Raw genomic sequence first — 14,156 nt, 5'->3', positions numbered from 1 at the left:
ATATCTACCAATCTAATATGAATATATATAGACTTATCTGACATCCACCTAATATAAATCTATCTACTTATCTCATGTCTAGCTATCTATCTATCTCATATCTATCAATCTCATATCTATCTATCTATCTATCTCATATCTATCCATCTATCTCAGATCTATCAATCTCATATCTATCCATCTATCTCATACCTATCTATCTATAATTCTCACTTCTATTTATCTATCTATCTCACTTCTATTTATCCATCACATATATATCTATCTATGTCATATCTATCTCACTTCCATTTATCTAACTTCTATTTATCTAGATAGATATATATATATATATATATATATATATATCTCATATTTATCTATCTCATATCTATCTAACTTCTATTTATCTATCTATCTAATATCTATCTATCTCACTTCTATTTATCTATCTATCTATATTCTATCTATCTATCTCATATATATCTATCTCATATCTATCTATCTCACTTCTATTTATCTATCTAACTTCTATCTATCTAATAAGTATGTAATATCGGTGATGGAGAGTATCCTCTTTCTGTACTATCTGGTAATGGTCCTGAGCCACCTGGACCACAGAGGACTTAGCTAGAACCGTCGTACAATAGGGTATAAATTAGCCCCGTGCTATCTGTAATACACAGCTGTCATCTGCTCGCTATGAATGGGGCGACTCCAGTGATCGTGTTTTATACCTGTATAAATGTGTTTCCTCAAGACACAAATTGTAATAATACACAGCAGGTCTTAGTACTATGCAAAAACTGTTTATAACATGACAAGAAACCGTTTTTAACAATGTAATATAAACTCTGTAAGCAGAAGTCGTTCTTAAAAGGACATGTCACCAGGAGACACACACAGATTTTATTTTACTATAATAAAGTACATGGTGCACAATGAGGACTTTAAATTCTAAATGAAATACGTACGCAAGTCCTGTCCAGCAACGTCTCCTGTCCACCTTGATCTATTCGTATATCGGGCACGCTACTGCGCTGGGTCTTGCGAGGGCAAACAGGGGTGTGGAGGAACGAGCACTTTTTTTAGCTTACATTTTGTACACCATCTATTTTATAATAAAAATAAAATCTTCTCTGGTATAAGATCTTAAACAAGTATAAGACAGGCATAAAGTGACATAAACAGTACAAACATATAAAAGGCGTAAGAACATTCACCACTGTAAAAACACAACAAAAACTGACAAATATGTCAGAAACAAACTACTTATTTACCACAGAAATTATGAAATGTAACATTTGTTTGCTAAATATAGTAACTGGATTCCTTCTGAACTGGTGCTGAATAAGCTTAAGGCTCAGAACCAATGGCATCAATTTCATGCATCGTACCAGCATTTAGTACAACGCATGAAACCGTGAGTGACAATAGAACCCACTGATTTTAATGTCATCATACCCACTGGTTTCTACAAGCATTCCATTTTTTCCGAACGTATTCTGCTCTATCCATATGTATTAACCACTTGTAAGCACACTGGAGAAGCCTAAAGTGAGCTAGTTAAGCGACAAGTGAAAAATTATTTCCAACGTGAAAAAGCAACCTAACGCGTTTCACATGCAGCCTCAAGTTTTTACCTGTTAGTGGCTACCTGGCCTGAGGTTAAACCCCATTTTAAACAGTTTTTGGAGTAACACATGAGCCACTGAAAATAGCTTAAGAAAATTTTTACTGTCCCGAAACCGTATAAATTTGCCAGAATTAAGACTCTAGTTTAGCTGTTTGGACTTATTAGTGGACATTAAGGTAGGGTTCAAAAACCCACTGGCTTACGACTGTGGCTCTCAAATCTGCCATTACCGACATCCAAACTAGAAAATGTAGACCTTCTATAGCTACCTATATATTTTGCTGTTCAGCAAAAAACACAAAAAAGCCACAAGTATCCAATAACATAAACGGAAAGAGGAGCCGTCTGCGAATATAAAAATAAAGGTGTTGTTTTAAACACTGTAAATACTGCATGGTATTTAGTTGACCAATGTTAGTACGGCTGATATTCAGTATCATTTAACTAAGATATTTTCGGAATGCAGGCTCAGTACTATTATATTGTATCAAACATAATAAAACGTAAAACAAGTTAAACATAGAGAAAAGACTAAACATGTTTCTTATTAACTCAAGTTATAAGCCATCGCAACAGCAGAAAGTTTATGGCCTTTCTGCATTCACCTCCACCAAAAGCCCCTTGCTGTCATCTCCATCGACAGAGATAATAAAGGAATAGACATCCTCTTCTCTTTTCTCGGTGTTTACTTCAATAGTCTCAACATGTTCTGCAGAATTAACAACGGAACTTGGAGCAGAAACTTGTTCTCCAACCTGAGGTTCAGGATCCGCCGTCTCCACGTCTGCTTTCTCGGAACCAGAATCTGTTTCTCCTTCTTCCTTTTCACAAGCAGGTTCTGCCCCGAGGCCTCCTATGATCTTGTCACTCTTGCCTTCATCTCCTTCATTTACTGATTTGACTGTGGGCTTGAGGTATTGAGAAGATTCACTGCTTTTTCTTGAGCAATCACTCTTAGGTGAAGAAGGCAACGGTGAACTTAATTTTATTAAGCACTGCCCAGAGGGCTTGTCAGATTTAGAGGTTGTGGCTTGTACTGGATAATCGGTCTCCCAATTCTCATCTTCAGCAGACTTGCTAGTACTTTTTGCTTGACCGCCTGAAATGAACCTGTCTTGGGTGGCTTTTGTGATAGACCAGTTTGGGGAGTCATCTTCTCGGTTTCTCTGCTGCCAAGTGTCATGACTTTCTCCACCACTTCCTCTACCACCTGGCCAGCGACCCCGCTTAAAAAAACTGCCCCTCTCTTGGGATCTTTCTGGGCTAACCGTGAACCTTTTCTGACCACCATAATCCATGTTACGGGATCCGTCTCCAAATCGCCTTTCTTTATCCTGACCTCTTGAGTTATCGCGCCAAGACTGACCAGCAAAGTCACCTCTGCCCCTTCCAAATCCCCTTCTGAAACTTGTTTGCTGTCTTCCCGACCAGCTATCTTCATTCTGCTTATCTCCGAACCTTGCAAAACCTCCTCGTGATGGAGAGTTTTGTTGCTGGCTTTCTGAAGAGAAGGAGTTGCTCGTATTACTACCAAACCTATCATTAGGTTTCTTGGCCCATCTATTAACATCCGACTGAAAACTTCCAGTATTCTCTTGCACTAAGCCTGTTCCGTCAGAACTTAAAGCCATTCCGGTTTGGGGTGGAGCGTTGGACAAAGGACTCTTGTTCTCTTTCGGTGTTGTACCACCCATAAATTGGTTATAGTTTGGCACTTGTTGCTGAAATGTCGGAACTGGTTGGTTACCACAAGGTATGAATCCGGGCTGACAAGAGGAAAACTGATTTGGGAATGGTACAGAACAATACTGTGGGTTCATGCACGTGGTGTAGGGAGGACATCCCATTTGGGAATAAGGACATGTCGGGTACATGTATGGGAGGACTGGCGCTGGAGAAGGCGTTTTATAGGCTCCCGTAACGGCATTATGAAGCAAATATGACAAGGCATCCAAACGTATAGGGACAGTTATTCCAGAGATAGAGGATCCAGATCGACCAATTACAGCTTGCAGATCTAATGCCCCTGTGGCAGAAGAGGATTGGCTTTGTCTATCCAAAGAGTGAGAAGATCTATGGTGAGAAGATGGCACAATAGCGGATCTGATTGGGGGAGGCTGTACTTTTTTCTCTGGCGGTTTTGAGCATTCTGCGGCTGAACTAGTAGGAACGTATGTGTTACTAATTTGCTTGGCAACTCCATGTTGGGATGAAGATGTGTGTTCTCCACCTGATGCTCTATAAGAAAAAAATAAAACATATTAAAGGCATAATAATTAAAATAGGGTTTCGCTTGTGTGAGGGTGCTGCCCTAAACATATACTCTTTATTAAATATTTAATACAGAACCAGCAAATTAATTTTGTTAACCAACATTAAATGTCGGTGGCTGGCGGGGGTGAGCAAAATGACTTTGTCTTATGATCGGTCCTCGGCTCTCACATCCCTACACACAAATTTTGAACAGGACCAAGGGAGAACTCTCTGGATAAACAGCTGCATGGAGCAGCCGCTAGGGCTCTGGTCACTTTAGGGACATATTTTACTTGGCAATAGTTCAGTTTTAATTATTACGTTATATTATCATGAGAAGACGCACATTGGCAGCAAGCCCTTGAAATGATGGAAAGCGATGGATGAGGATAAAGTTATGAATAAATGTGAAATCTGGTGTATCAGAAGAAATGTGACAAAACAGGGAGAAAGAAGTAATGAACAACATGAGGATAGAATATAAAGGTTATAGGGAACAGTAAAGAAGGATGATAGAGATACAAGAGGAGGATGGAATTAAATAGTGAAGTGAATATGGAAAGAGGAGGCACGGAATTGAAATGGTGCTTAAGTAGTGTAGAAAGAGATGAGTTAGTGGGATGGGGATGGAATGAGTGGGATAATGGGATGGAGTAGCTTAAGTGAGGATGAAATATGATGGAGGATGGAATGCAGTGATGAGGATTAAGGGGCCGGATTAAGGAGAGGGGGCACGTGCCCCGGGCCCCCCTTTCTCCAAGGGCCCCCCACTGATCGGATCACTTCACCTGTCATTTGGTGATCCGATTGCTCCCTTGCTTGTTCAGCGGTGGGGGAGGGGCGGGGGCTGACGCCTGTGCACCCTCCTCCACCCGACAGACTAAATGTCTGTCCACTGCTGCTGTACATTTTAGGATGGTCGAAATGGAGCTGCTGAGCATGTGCAGCTGTAGCAGCTCCTGCAGGCGTTAAAACAAGTGTCTGGGTATGTACATATTTATACAGATTGAAAAATAAAACAAATCATGTATATACTTATTTAAGAAGTCCCTCATCGCATGATTATTACTTCATTAAATGTCAAATGTAGCCACCCATAGAAGCAAGAATAATATATATATATATATATATATATATATATATATATATATATATATATATAGTATTCTATCTGCTATAGGTGGCTACACTTGACATATTTGATCAAGATAAAACAATAACACTATGAAGGGTCTTCCTGAATATGTATATACATATAACTTTTTTTTCCAGTTATGTTTCACTAAATATACAAAATACTTAAACATTAATAATATGCTGGTAAAGCCAATCCATGCCAGAGTGGCAGGTTAATGTAGTCATACAAGAGGGGCAGATTGTAATTTAGCAATCATTATTAAAGTAATTACTGCTTGAATAAGATTTTAGCTAAATATATATATATAATCTAATTACAGCTTTAAAAGAAGTGGCTGGCTTCGATAACTTCCTTGCTACTGATTAATAAAAAAAGAGGATCCGCTAACATAGTTGCTGCATTATATATACACATATATGTATGTGTGTAGCTATGTTGTATACATACATACATAGCTACACACATACAGACTTAAATAGTCAAAATTGGTGCTATGTTATCAATGTTTATTTTTTTTATGTTAGTTTTAATGTGCGTTATCATTGCTAGTTTTAGTGTGCGATATCATTACTAGTTTTATTGTGGTGTTTTGATGATTGTTTTAATGTAAAGTATTTTAGTTTGTGGAAGTAATGATTTTTCTTATGCAGACAACCTAGATGGGCCCTCTGGGAGATCTGTAAGTGTCATACTGTGGGCTGTAGGTGATGTAATGCAGGATGTGTCAATGATAACAGCCTTATACCCAATGAAGACCCTATGCTCTTAATTTTAGATCTTAGGCCCCCCCCCCCTGTTTTAAGTGCCCCGGGCTCCCCAAAGCCTTAATCCAGCTCTGTTAACAGGCTGCTGCAGTAAGGCTTTTGAAGGTGAGAATGAAATATGTGGAATAGAGAATCTAGTAGGGCAGCGGTTCCCAAACTGTGCGCTGCGGCTCCCTGGGGTGCCGCGGCGCTGACACAGGGGTGCCGCGGCGCTGTCACAGGGGTGCCGCGGCGCTGACACAGGGGTGCCGCGATCCCTAGCAAGAAAAAGAAGAGAAAAAAAAAACAAAAACCAGAACTTACCTATAATCCAGCACCGAATTCTCCTCACTGACTGCCGGGCGTGACGTCATTACGTCCGTCAGCCTCAGTGAGGAGGAGCAGCAGAGAGGAAGTCAGGAAAGAAGGTAAGTAAAGGAGAGTGAAGGGGGGCACAGAGAGACACTGAAGGGGCACAGAGAGAGACACTGAAGGGGCACAGAGAGACACTAAAGGGGGACAGAGAGACACTGAAGGGGGACAGAGAGAGACACTGAAGGGGGACACAGAGAGATACTGAAGGGGCACAGAGAGACACTGAAGGGGCACAGAGAGACACTGAAGGGGGACAGAGAGAGACTGAAGGGGGACAGAAAGACACTGAAGGGGCACAGAGAGAGACACTGAAGGGGGACAGAGAGAGACACTGAAGGGGCACAGAGAGAGACACTGAAGGGGCACAGAGAGACACTGAAGGGGGACAGAGAGACACTGAAGGGGGACAGAGAGAGACTGAAGGGGGACAGAAAGACACTGAAGGGGCACAGAGAGAGACACTGAAGGGGCACAGAGAGAGACACTGAAGGGGCACAGAGAGAGACACTGAAGGGGCACAGAGAGACACTGAAGGGGGACAGAGAGACACTGAAGGGGCGTACAGAGAGACACTGAAGGGGGACAGAGAGAGACACTGAAGGGGCACAGAGAGACACTGAAGGGGCACAGAGAGACACTGAAGGGGGACAGAGAGAGACTGAAGGGGGACAGAAAGACACTGAAGGGGCACAGAGAGAGACACTGAAGGGGCACAGAGAGAGACACTGAAGGGGCACAGAGAGAGACACTGAAGGGGCACAGAGAGACACTGAAGGGGGACAGAGAGACACTGAAGGGGGACACAGAGAGAGACTGAAGGGGGACAGAGAGAGACTGAAGGGGCACAGAGGGACACTGAAGGGGGACAGAGAGAGACACTGAAGGGGGGCACAGAGAGACACTGAAGGGGCACAGAGAGAGACACTGAAGGGGGACAGAGAGAGACTAAAGGGGCACAGAGAGACACTGAAGGGGCACAGAGAGACACTGAAGGGGGACAGAGAGACACTGAAGGGGGACACAGAGAGAGACTGAAGGGGGACAGAGAGAGACTGAAGGGGCACAGAGGGACACTGAAGGGGGACAGAGAGAGACACTGAAGGGGGGCACAGAGAGACACTGAAGGGGGACACAGAGAGACACTGAACGGGGACAGAAAGACACTGAAGGGGCACAGAGAGACACTGAAGGGGCACAGAGAGCGACTGAAGGGGACAGAGAGACACTGAAAGGGCACAGAGAGACACTGAAGGGGGACAGAGAGAGACACTGAAGGGGGGCACAGAGAGACACTGAAGGGGGACAGAAAGACACTGAAGGGGCACAGAGATAGACACTGAAGGGGCACAGAGAGAGACACTGAAGGGGCACAGAGAGACACTGAAGGGGGACAGAGAGACACTGAAGGGGGACACAGAGAGAGACTGAAGGGGGACAGAGAGAGACTGAAGGGGCACAGAGGGACACTGAAGGGGGACAGAGAGAGACACTGAAGGGGGGCACAGAGAGACACTGAAGGGGCACAGAGAGAGACACTGAAGGGGGACAGAGAGAGACTAAAGGGGCACAGAGAGACACTGAAGGGGCACAGAGAGACACTGAAGGGGGACAGAGAGACACTGAAGGGGGACACAGAGAGAGACTGAAGGGGGACAGAGAGAGACTGAAGGGGCACAGAGGGACACTGAAGGGGGACAGAGAGAGACACTGAAGGGGGGCACAGAGAGACACTGAAGGGGGACACAGAGAGACACTGAACGGGGACAGAAAGACACTGAAGGGGCACAGAGAGACACTGAAGGGGCACAGAGAGCGACTGAAGGGGACAGAGAGACACTGAAAGGGCACAGAGAGACACTGAAGGGGGACAGAGAGAGACACTGAAGGGGGGCACAGAGAGACACTGAAGGGGGACAGAGAGACACTGAAGGGGGACAGAGAGACACTGAAGGGGCACAGAGAGACACTGAAGGGGGACAGAGAGACACTGAAGGGGGACAGAGAGACACTGAAGGGGGACAGAGAGTGACTGAAGGGGGACAGAGAGACACTGAAGGGGGACAGAGAGGGACACTGAAGGGGGACAGAGAGACACTGAAGGGGGACAGAGAGAGACACTGAAGGGGCACAGAGAGACACTGAAGGGGGACAGAGAGAGACACTGAAGGGGGGCACAGAGAGACACTGAAGGGGCACAGAGAGACACTGAAGGGGGACAGAGAGACACTGAAGGGGGACAGAGAGTGACTGAAGGGGGACAGAGAGACACTGAAGGGGGACAGAGAGGGACACTGAAGGGGGACAGAGAGACACTGAAGGGGCACAGAGAGACACTGAAGGGGGACAGAGAGAGACTGAAGGGGCACAGAGAGACACTGAAGGGGCACAGAGAGACACTGAAGGGGCACAGAGAGACACTGAAGGGGGACAGAGAGCGACTGAAGGGGCACAGAGAGACACTGAAGGGGGACAGAGAGGGACACTGAAGGGGGACAGAGAGACACTGAAGGGGGACAGAGAGACACTGAAGGGGCACAGAGAGACACTGAAGGGGCACAGAGAGACACTGAAGGGGGACAGAGAGACACTGAAGGGGGACAGAGAGTGACTGAAGGGGGACAGAGAGACACTGAAGGGGGACAGAGAGGGACACTGAAGGGGGACAGAGAGACACTGAAGGGGGACAGAGAGACACTGAAGGGGCACAGAGAGACACTGAAGGGGGACAGAGAGACACTGAAGGGGGACAGAGAGACACTGAAGGGGCACAGAGAGACACTGAAGGGGGACAGAGAGAGACTGAAGGGGCACAGAAAGACACTGAAGGGGCACAGAGAGACACTGAAGGGGCACAGAGAGACACTGAAGGGGCACAGAGAGACACTGAAGGGGGACAGAGAGCGACTGAAGGGGGACAGAGAGGGACACTGAAGGGGGACAGAGAGGGACACTGAAGGGGGACAGAGAGACACTGAAGGGGGACAGAGAGACACTGAAGGGGGACAGAGAGAGACACTGAAGGGGGGCACAGAGAGACACTGAAGGGGGACAGAGAGACACTGAAGGGGGACAGAGAGACACTGAAGGGGGACAGAGAGTGACTGAAGGGGGACAGAGAGACACTGAAGGGGGACAGAGAGACACTGAAGGGGCACAGAGAGACACTGAAGGGGGACAGAGAGACACTGAAGGGGGACAGAGAGACACTGAAGGGGGACAGAGAGGGACACTGAAGGGGGACAGAGAGACACTGAAGGGGCACAGAGAGACACTGAAGGGGGACAGAGAGAGACTGAAGGGGCACAGAAAGACACTGAAGGGGCACAGGGAGACACTGAAGGGGCACAGAGAGACACTGAAGGGGGACAGAGAGCGACTGAAGGGGCACAGAGAGACACTGAAGGGGGACAGAGAGACACTGAAGGGGGACAGAGAGAGACTGAAGGGGCACAGAGGGACACTGAAGGGGGACAGAGAGACACTGAAGGGGCACAGAGAGACACTGAAGGGGCACAGAGAGACACTGAAGGGGGACACAGAGAGACACTGAAGGGGGACACAGAGAGACACTGAAGGGGCACAGAGGGACACTGAAGGGGGACAGAGAGACACTGAAGGGGGACAGAGAGACACTGAAGGGGCACAGAGAGACACTGAAGGGGGACAGAGAGAGACACTGAAGGGGGACAGAGAGAGACACTGAAGGGGGGCACAGAGAGACACTGAAGGGGGACACAGAGAGACACTGAAGGGGGACAGAAAGACACTGAAGGGGCACAGAGAGACACTGAAGGGGCACAGAGAGACACTGAAGGGGGACAGAGAGACACTGAAGGGGCACAGAGAGACACTGAAGGGGGACAGAGAGAGACTGAAGGGGCACAGAGAGACACTGAAGGGGCACAGAGAGACACTGAAGGGGGACAGAGAGACACTGAAGGGGCACAGAGAGACACTGAAGGGGCACAGAGAGACACTGAAGGGGCACAGAGAGACACTGAAGGGGGACAGAGAGACACTGAAGGGGGACAGAGAGTGACTGAAGGGGGACAGAGAGACACTGAAGGGGGACAGAGAGGGACACTGAAGGGGGACAGAGAGACACTGAAGGGGGACAGAGAGACACTGAAGGGGCACAGAGAGACACTGAAGGGGGACAGAGAGAGACTGAAGGGGCACAGAAAGACACTGAAGGGGCACAGAGAGACACTGAAGGGGCACAGAGAGACACTGAAGGGGGACAGAGAGCGACTGAAGGGGCACAGAGAGACACTGAAGGGGGACAGAGAGGGACACTGAAGGGGGACAGAGAGACACTGAAGGGGGACAGAGAGACACTGAAGGGGCACAGAAAGACACTGAAGGGGGACAGAGAGAGACTGAAGGGGCACAGAAAGACACTGAAGGGGGACAGAGAGACACTGAAGGGGCACAGAGAGACACTGAAGGGGGACAGAGAGACACTGAAGGGGGACAGAGAGAGACTGAAGGGGCACAGAGGGACACTGAAGGGGGACAGAGAGACACTGAAGGGGCACAGAGAGACACTGAAGGGGGACACAGAGAGACACTGAAGGGGGACACAGAGAGAGACTGAAGGGGCACAGAGGGACACTGAAGGGGGACAGAGAGACACTGAAGGGGGACAGAGAGACACTGAAGGGGCACAGAGAGACACTGAAGGGGGACAGAGAGAGACACTGAAGGGGGACAGAGAGAGACACTGAAGGGGGACAGAGAGAGACACTGAAGGGGGGCACAGAGAGACACTGAAGGGGGACACAGAGAGACACTGAAGGGGGACAGAAAGACACTGAAGGGGCACAGAGAGACACTGAAGGGGCACAGAGAGACACTGAAGGGGGACAGAGAGCGACTGAAGGGGGACAGAGAGACACTGAAGGGGCACAGAGAGACACTGAAGGGGGACAGAGAGAGACTGAAGGGGCACAGAGAGACACTGAAGGGGCACAGAGACACTGAAGGGGGACAGAGAGAGACTGAAGGGGCACAGAGAGACACTGAAAGGGCACAGAGGGACACTGAAGGGGGACAGAGAGACACTGAAGGGGCACAGAGAGACACTGAAGGGGGACAGAGAGAGACTGAAGGGGCACAGAGAGACACTAAAGGGGGACAGAGAGACACTGAAGGGGGACAGAGAGAGACACTGAAGGGGCACAGAGAGAGACACTGAAGGGGGACAGAGAGACGCTGAAGGGGGACAGAGAGAGACGCTGAAGGGGGACAGAAAGACACTGAAGGGGGCACAGAGAGACACTGAAGGGGGACAGAGAGACACTGATGGGGGACAGAGAGAGACACTGAAGGGGGACAGAGAGAGACACTGAAGGGGACAGAGAGAGACACTGAAGGGGGGTACAGAGAGACACTGAAGGGGGACAGAGAGACACTGAAGGGGGACAGAAAGACACTGAAGGGGGACAGAGAGAGACACTGAAGGGGGACAGAGAGAGACACTGAAGGGGGGCACAGAGAGACACTGAAGGGGGACAGAGAGACGCTGAAGGGGGACAGAGAAAGACACTGAAGGGAGACAGAGAAAGACACTGAAGGGGGACAGCGAGACACTGAAGAGGAACAGAGAGACACTGAAGGGGGACAGAGAGACACTGAAGGGGGACAGAGAAAGACACTGAAGGGAGACAGAGAAAGACACTGAAGGGGGACAGCGAGACACTGAAGAGGAACAGAGAGACACTGAAGGGGGACAGCGAGACACTGAAGAGGAACAGAGAGACACTGAAGGGGGACAGAGAGACACTGAAGGGGGACACAGAGAGACTGAAGGGGGACAGAGAGAGACTGAAGGGGGACAGAGAGACTGAGGGGGGACAGAGAGAGACACTGAAGGGGGGCACAGAGAGACACTGAAGGGGGACAGAGAGACACTGAAGGGGGACAAAGAAAGACACTGAAGGGAGACAGAGAAAGACACTGAAGGGGGACAGCGAGACACTGAAGAGGAACAGAGAGACACTGAAGGGGGACAGCAAGACACTGAAGAGGAACAGAGAGACACTGAAGGGGGACAGAGAGACACTGAAGGGGGACAGAGAGAGACTGAAGGGGGACAGAGAGACTGAGGGGGGACAGAGAGAGACACTGAAGGGGCACAGAGACACTGAAGGGGGACAGAGAGACGCTGAAGGGTGACAGAGAGAGACACTGAAGGGGGACAGAGAGAGACACTGAAGGGGCACAGAGAGACACTGAAGGGGACAGAGAGACACACTGAAGGAGGGGGACAGAGAGAGACACGCTGAAGGAGGGGGACAGAGAGATACACGCTGAAGGGGGACAGAGAGATGGTGAAGAAGGGGACACAGAGTGTGAGATGGCGAAGAGGGGGACAGAGTAATATGGCGAGGGGGCACAATGTGATGGTTAAGTGGCCTAAATACATCTTACGGTTTTTTGACCTAACTACTTAAAAACGGGACTACCCGGTAATTATTTTGGCTTAGGGGTGCCTTGGAAAAATTATGATGACCTTAAGGGTGCCTCGAACTGAGAAAGTTTGGGAACCACTGTAGTAGGGCATTATGCATTGAAGCTGAAGTACAAGGAACAATGGAATAAAATAGGGCATATGGGAGATGATGAAATGAGAGATAGAATGGAATGCAGTGGAGTATTAAGATTTGAGGATACAATTATAGGGATAGGATGGAGTGACCAAACTGTCATTCCAAGGATTGTATTATGATGCACAGCTCTCCTTGAATGACAGGTGGAAGTCCAATTGGAGTCCCCATCTAAAAAAAAAAAAAAAAAGTATGCTTCTATAAGTAACAAGTGCCTATTTTAAAATAACCCACATAACATTATTTTGGAGACTTGCTCATTCTTAACACTAATATAAATAGAGAAAACCCCAATACCAACAAAACCACATCCTATGATACACGTGTCCCAGTGCACATATAAGCTACATATACTGTAAATGTGATGTGTTATGTGCATATTGCGTAAATACAGCTGTTAATGGACAGGGTGCATTGGGGTTGCATGCAAGAATCTCTAAATAATCCTTGTATAAGGGCTCTCTCCAAAAAGCACTTAGACCGGTGTAGATCAGTGAGTCATGCGCACCTCTCCCGGGAGTCCACGTAGTTCTCCATTTTTTTATGCACCGCGATCTTGAAGGTCACCGCCCCGCACCCAGCTGTGTTCTTGATGCTCCGCGCACTGTCTGCACCGCACCCAAGTGTCGCGCCGCTCTTCCAAGACTAGAGATCACTCCGCAGAAGCACCACGCCCTTACTAGATAAAAAATTGTATTTCCGCTCATTGTATATCACTCCGCGGAAGGGACTTGCTAGTTCAGCTGTTGCAACCCCCCAACTCCTGGAGCTGGGGTCCGTTCTGCTAAATACATTTGCTATACAAGGAGGGTGAGGCCAGGGAAATAATAGCACTCTCCTTCATGTTGTGCAAGGATGGAGTAACATGCACATGAGCAGTACTGCTGTATATTTTGCAGGTTGCTGTATATGTGCTGGAATGAAATATAAATAGTGTCAAAGTTGCTTGCTATCAATAAACAAGCATGCAATATGTAATACATGGGCATGTGTGTAATATTCATGTTGCTACACAGCCAGTCATGCAAAATATTATGTATGTTGCTTAACATGCAGATATGCAATATTATTTGCATGTTGCTGCAAGTGTGTACGCATGCAGGTATTTTTCCATAGTGGTTTATGCTAATGCAAGTTAAGTTTAAAATCATGTATTATATTAGTGGATACATGTTCTATATCAGTTGCTGAGTAAACAACTTGTACAATTAGCAGCAATGTATAGGACAGTGTTGGCTAACCTGTGACACTCCAGGCGCTGTGAAACTACAAGTCCCAGCATACCCTTCCAGCAATAAGCTGCTATATATTGGCAAAGCATGCTGGAACTTGTAGTTTCACAACAAGTTATGAAGGGCCCCCATCTCCCCCTCCCCCCCTTTAACTAGAATTGCCTACTTTCAGGGGATCTCACTGAAATTCCA

The 14,156-nt window shown here is 47.7% G+C and overlaps 1 protein-coding gene across 1 annotated transcript; it reads right to left on the bottom strand.

The window, feature by feature from the left end:
• Positions 1-772: 772 nt before the first annotated feature.
• Positions 773-13,580, bottom strand: LOC142106942 (uncharacterized). Its single transcript, XM_075190003.1, has 2 exons — positions 13,241-13,580; positions 773-3,853 (listed from the first exon to the last, which is right to left on the bottom strand). Exons 1-2 carry the CDS (start codon positions 13,267-13,269, stop codon positions 2,200-2,202), a joined length of 1,683 nt encoding a protein of 560 aa, XP_075046104.1. The 5' UTR covers positions 13,270-13,580; the 3' UTR covers positions 773-2,199.
• Between the last annotated feature and the right edge of the window lie 576 nt (positions 13,581-14,156).

This window comes from Mixophyes fleayi, chromosome 11 (genome assembly GCF_038048845.1).
Source record: "Mixophyes fleayi isolate aMixFle1 chromosome 11, aMixFle1.hap1, whole genome shotgun sequence".
Classification (NCBI taxonomy): Eukaryota; Metazoa; Chordata; class Amphibia; order Anura; family Limnodynastidae; genus Mixophyes; species Mixophyes fleayi.
This window is presented reverse-complemented; position numbering and strand designations above follow the sequence as displayed.

Excerpts from the sequence above, each read along its gene's own strand:
- LOC142106942 (XM_075190003.1), bottom strand. The coding sequence starts at position 13,269 with ATGGAGAACTACGTGGACTCCCGGGAGAG. Across the intron at positions 3,854-13,240 it reads TACGTGGACTCCCGGGAGAG|AGCATCAGGTGGAGAACACA; the intron begins GTGCGCATGACT and ends TTTTTCTTATAG.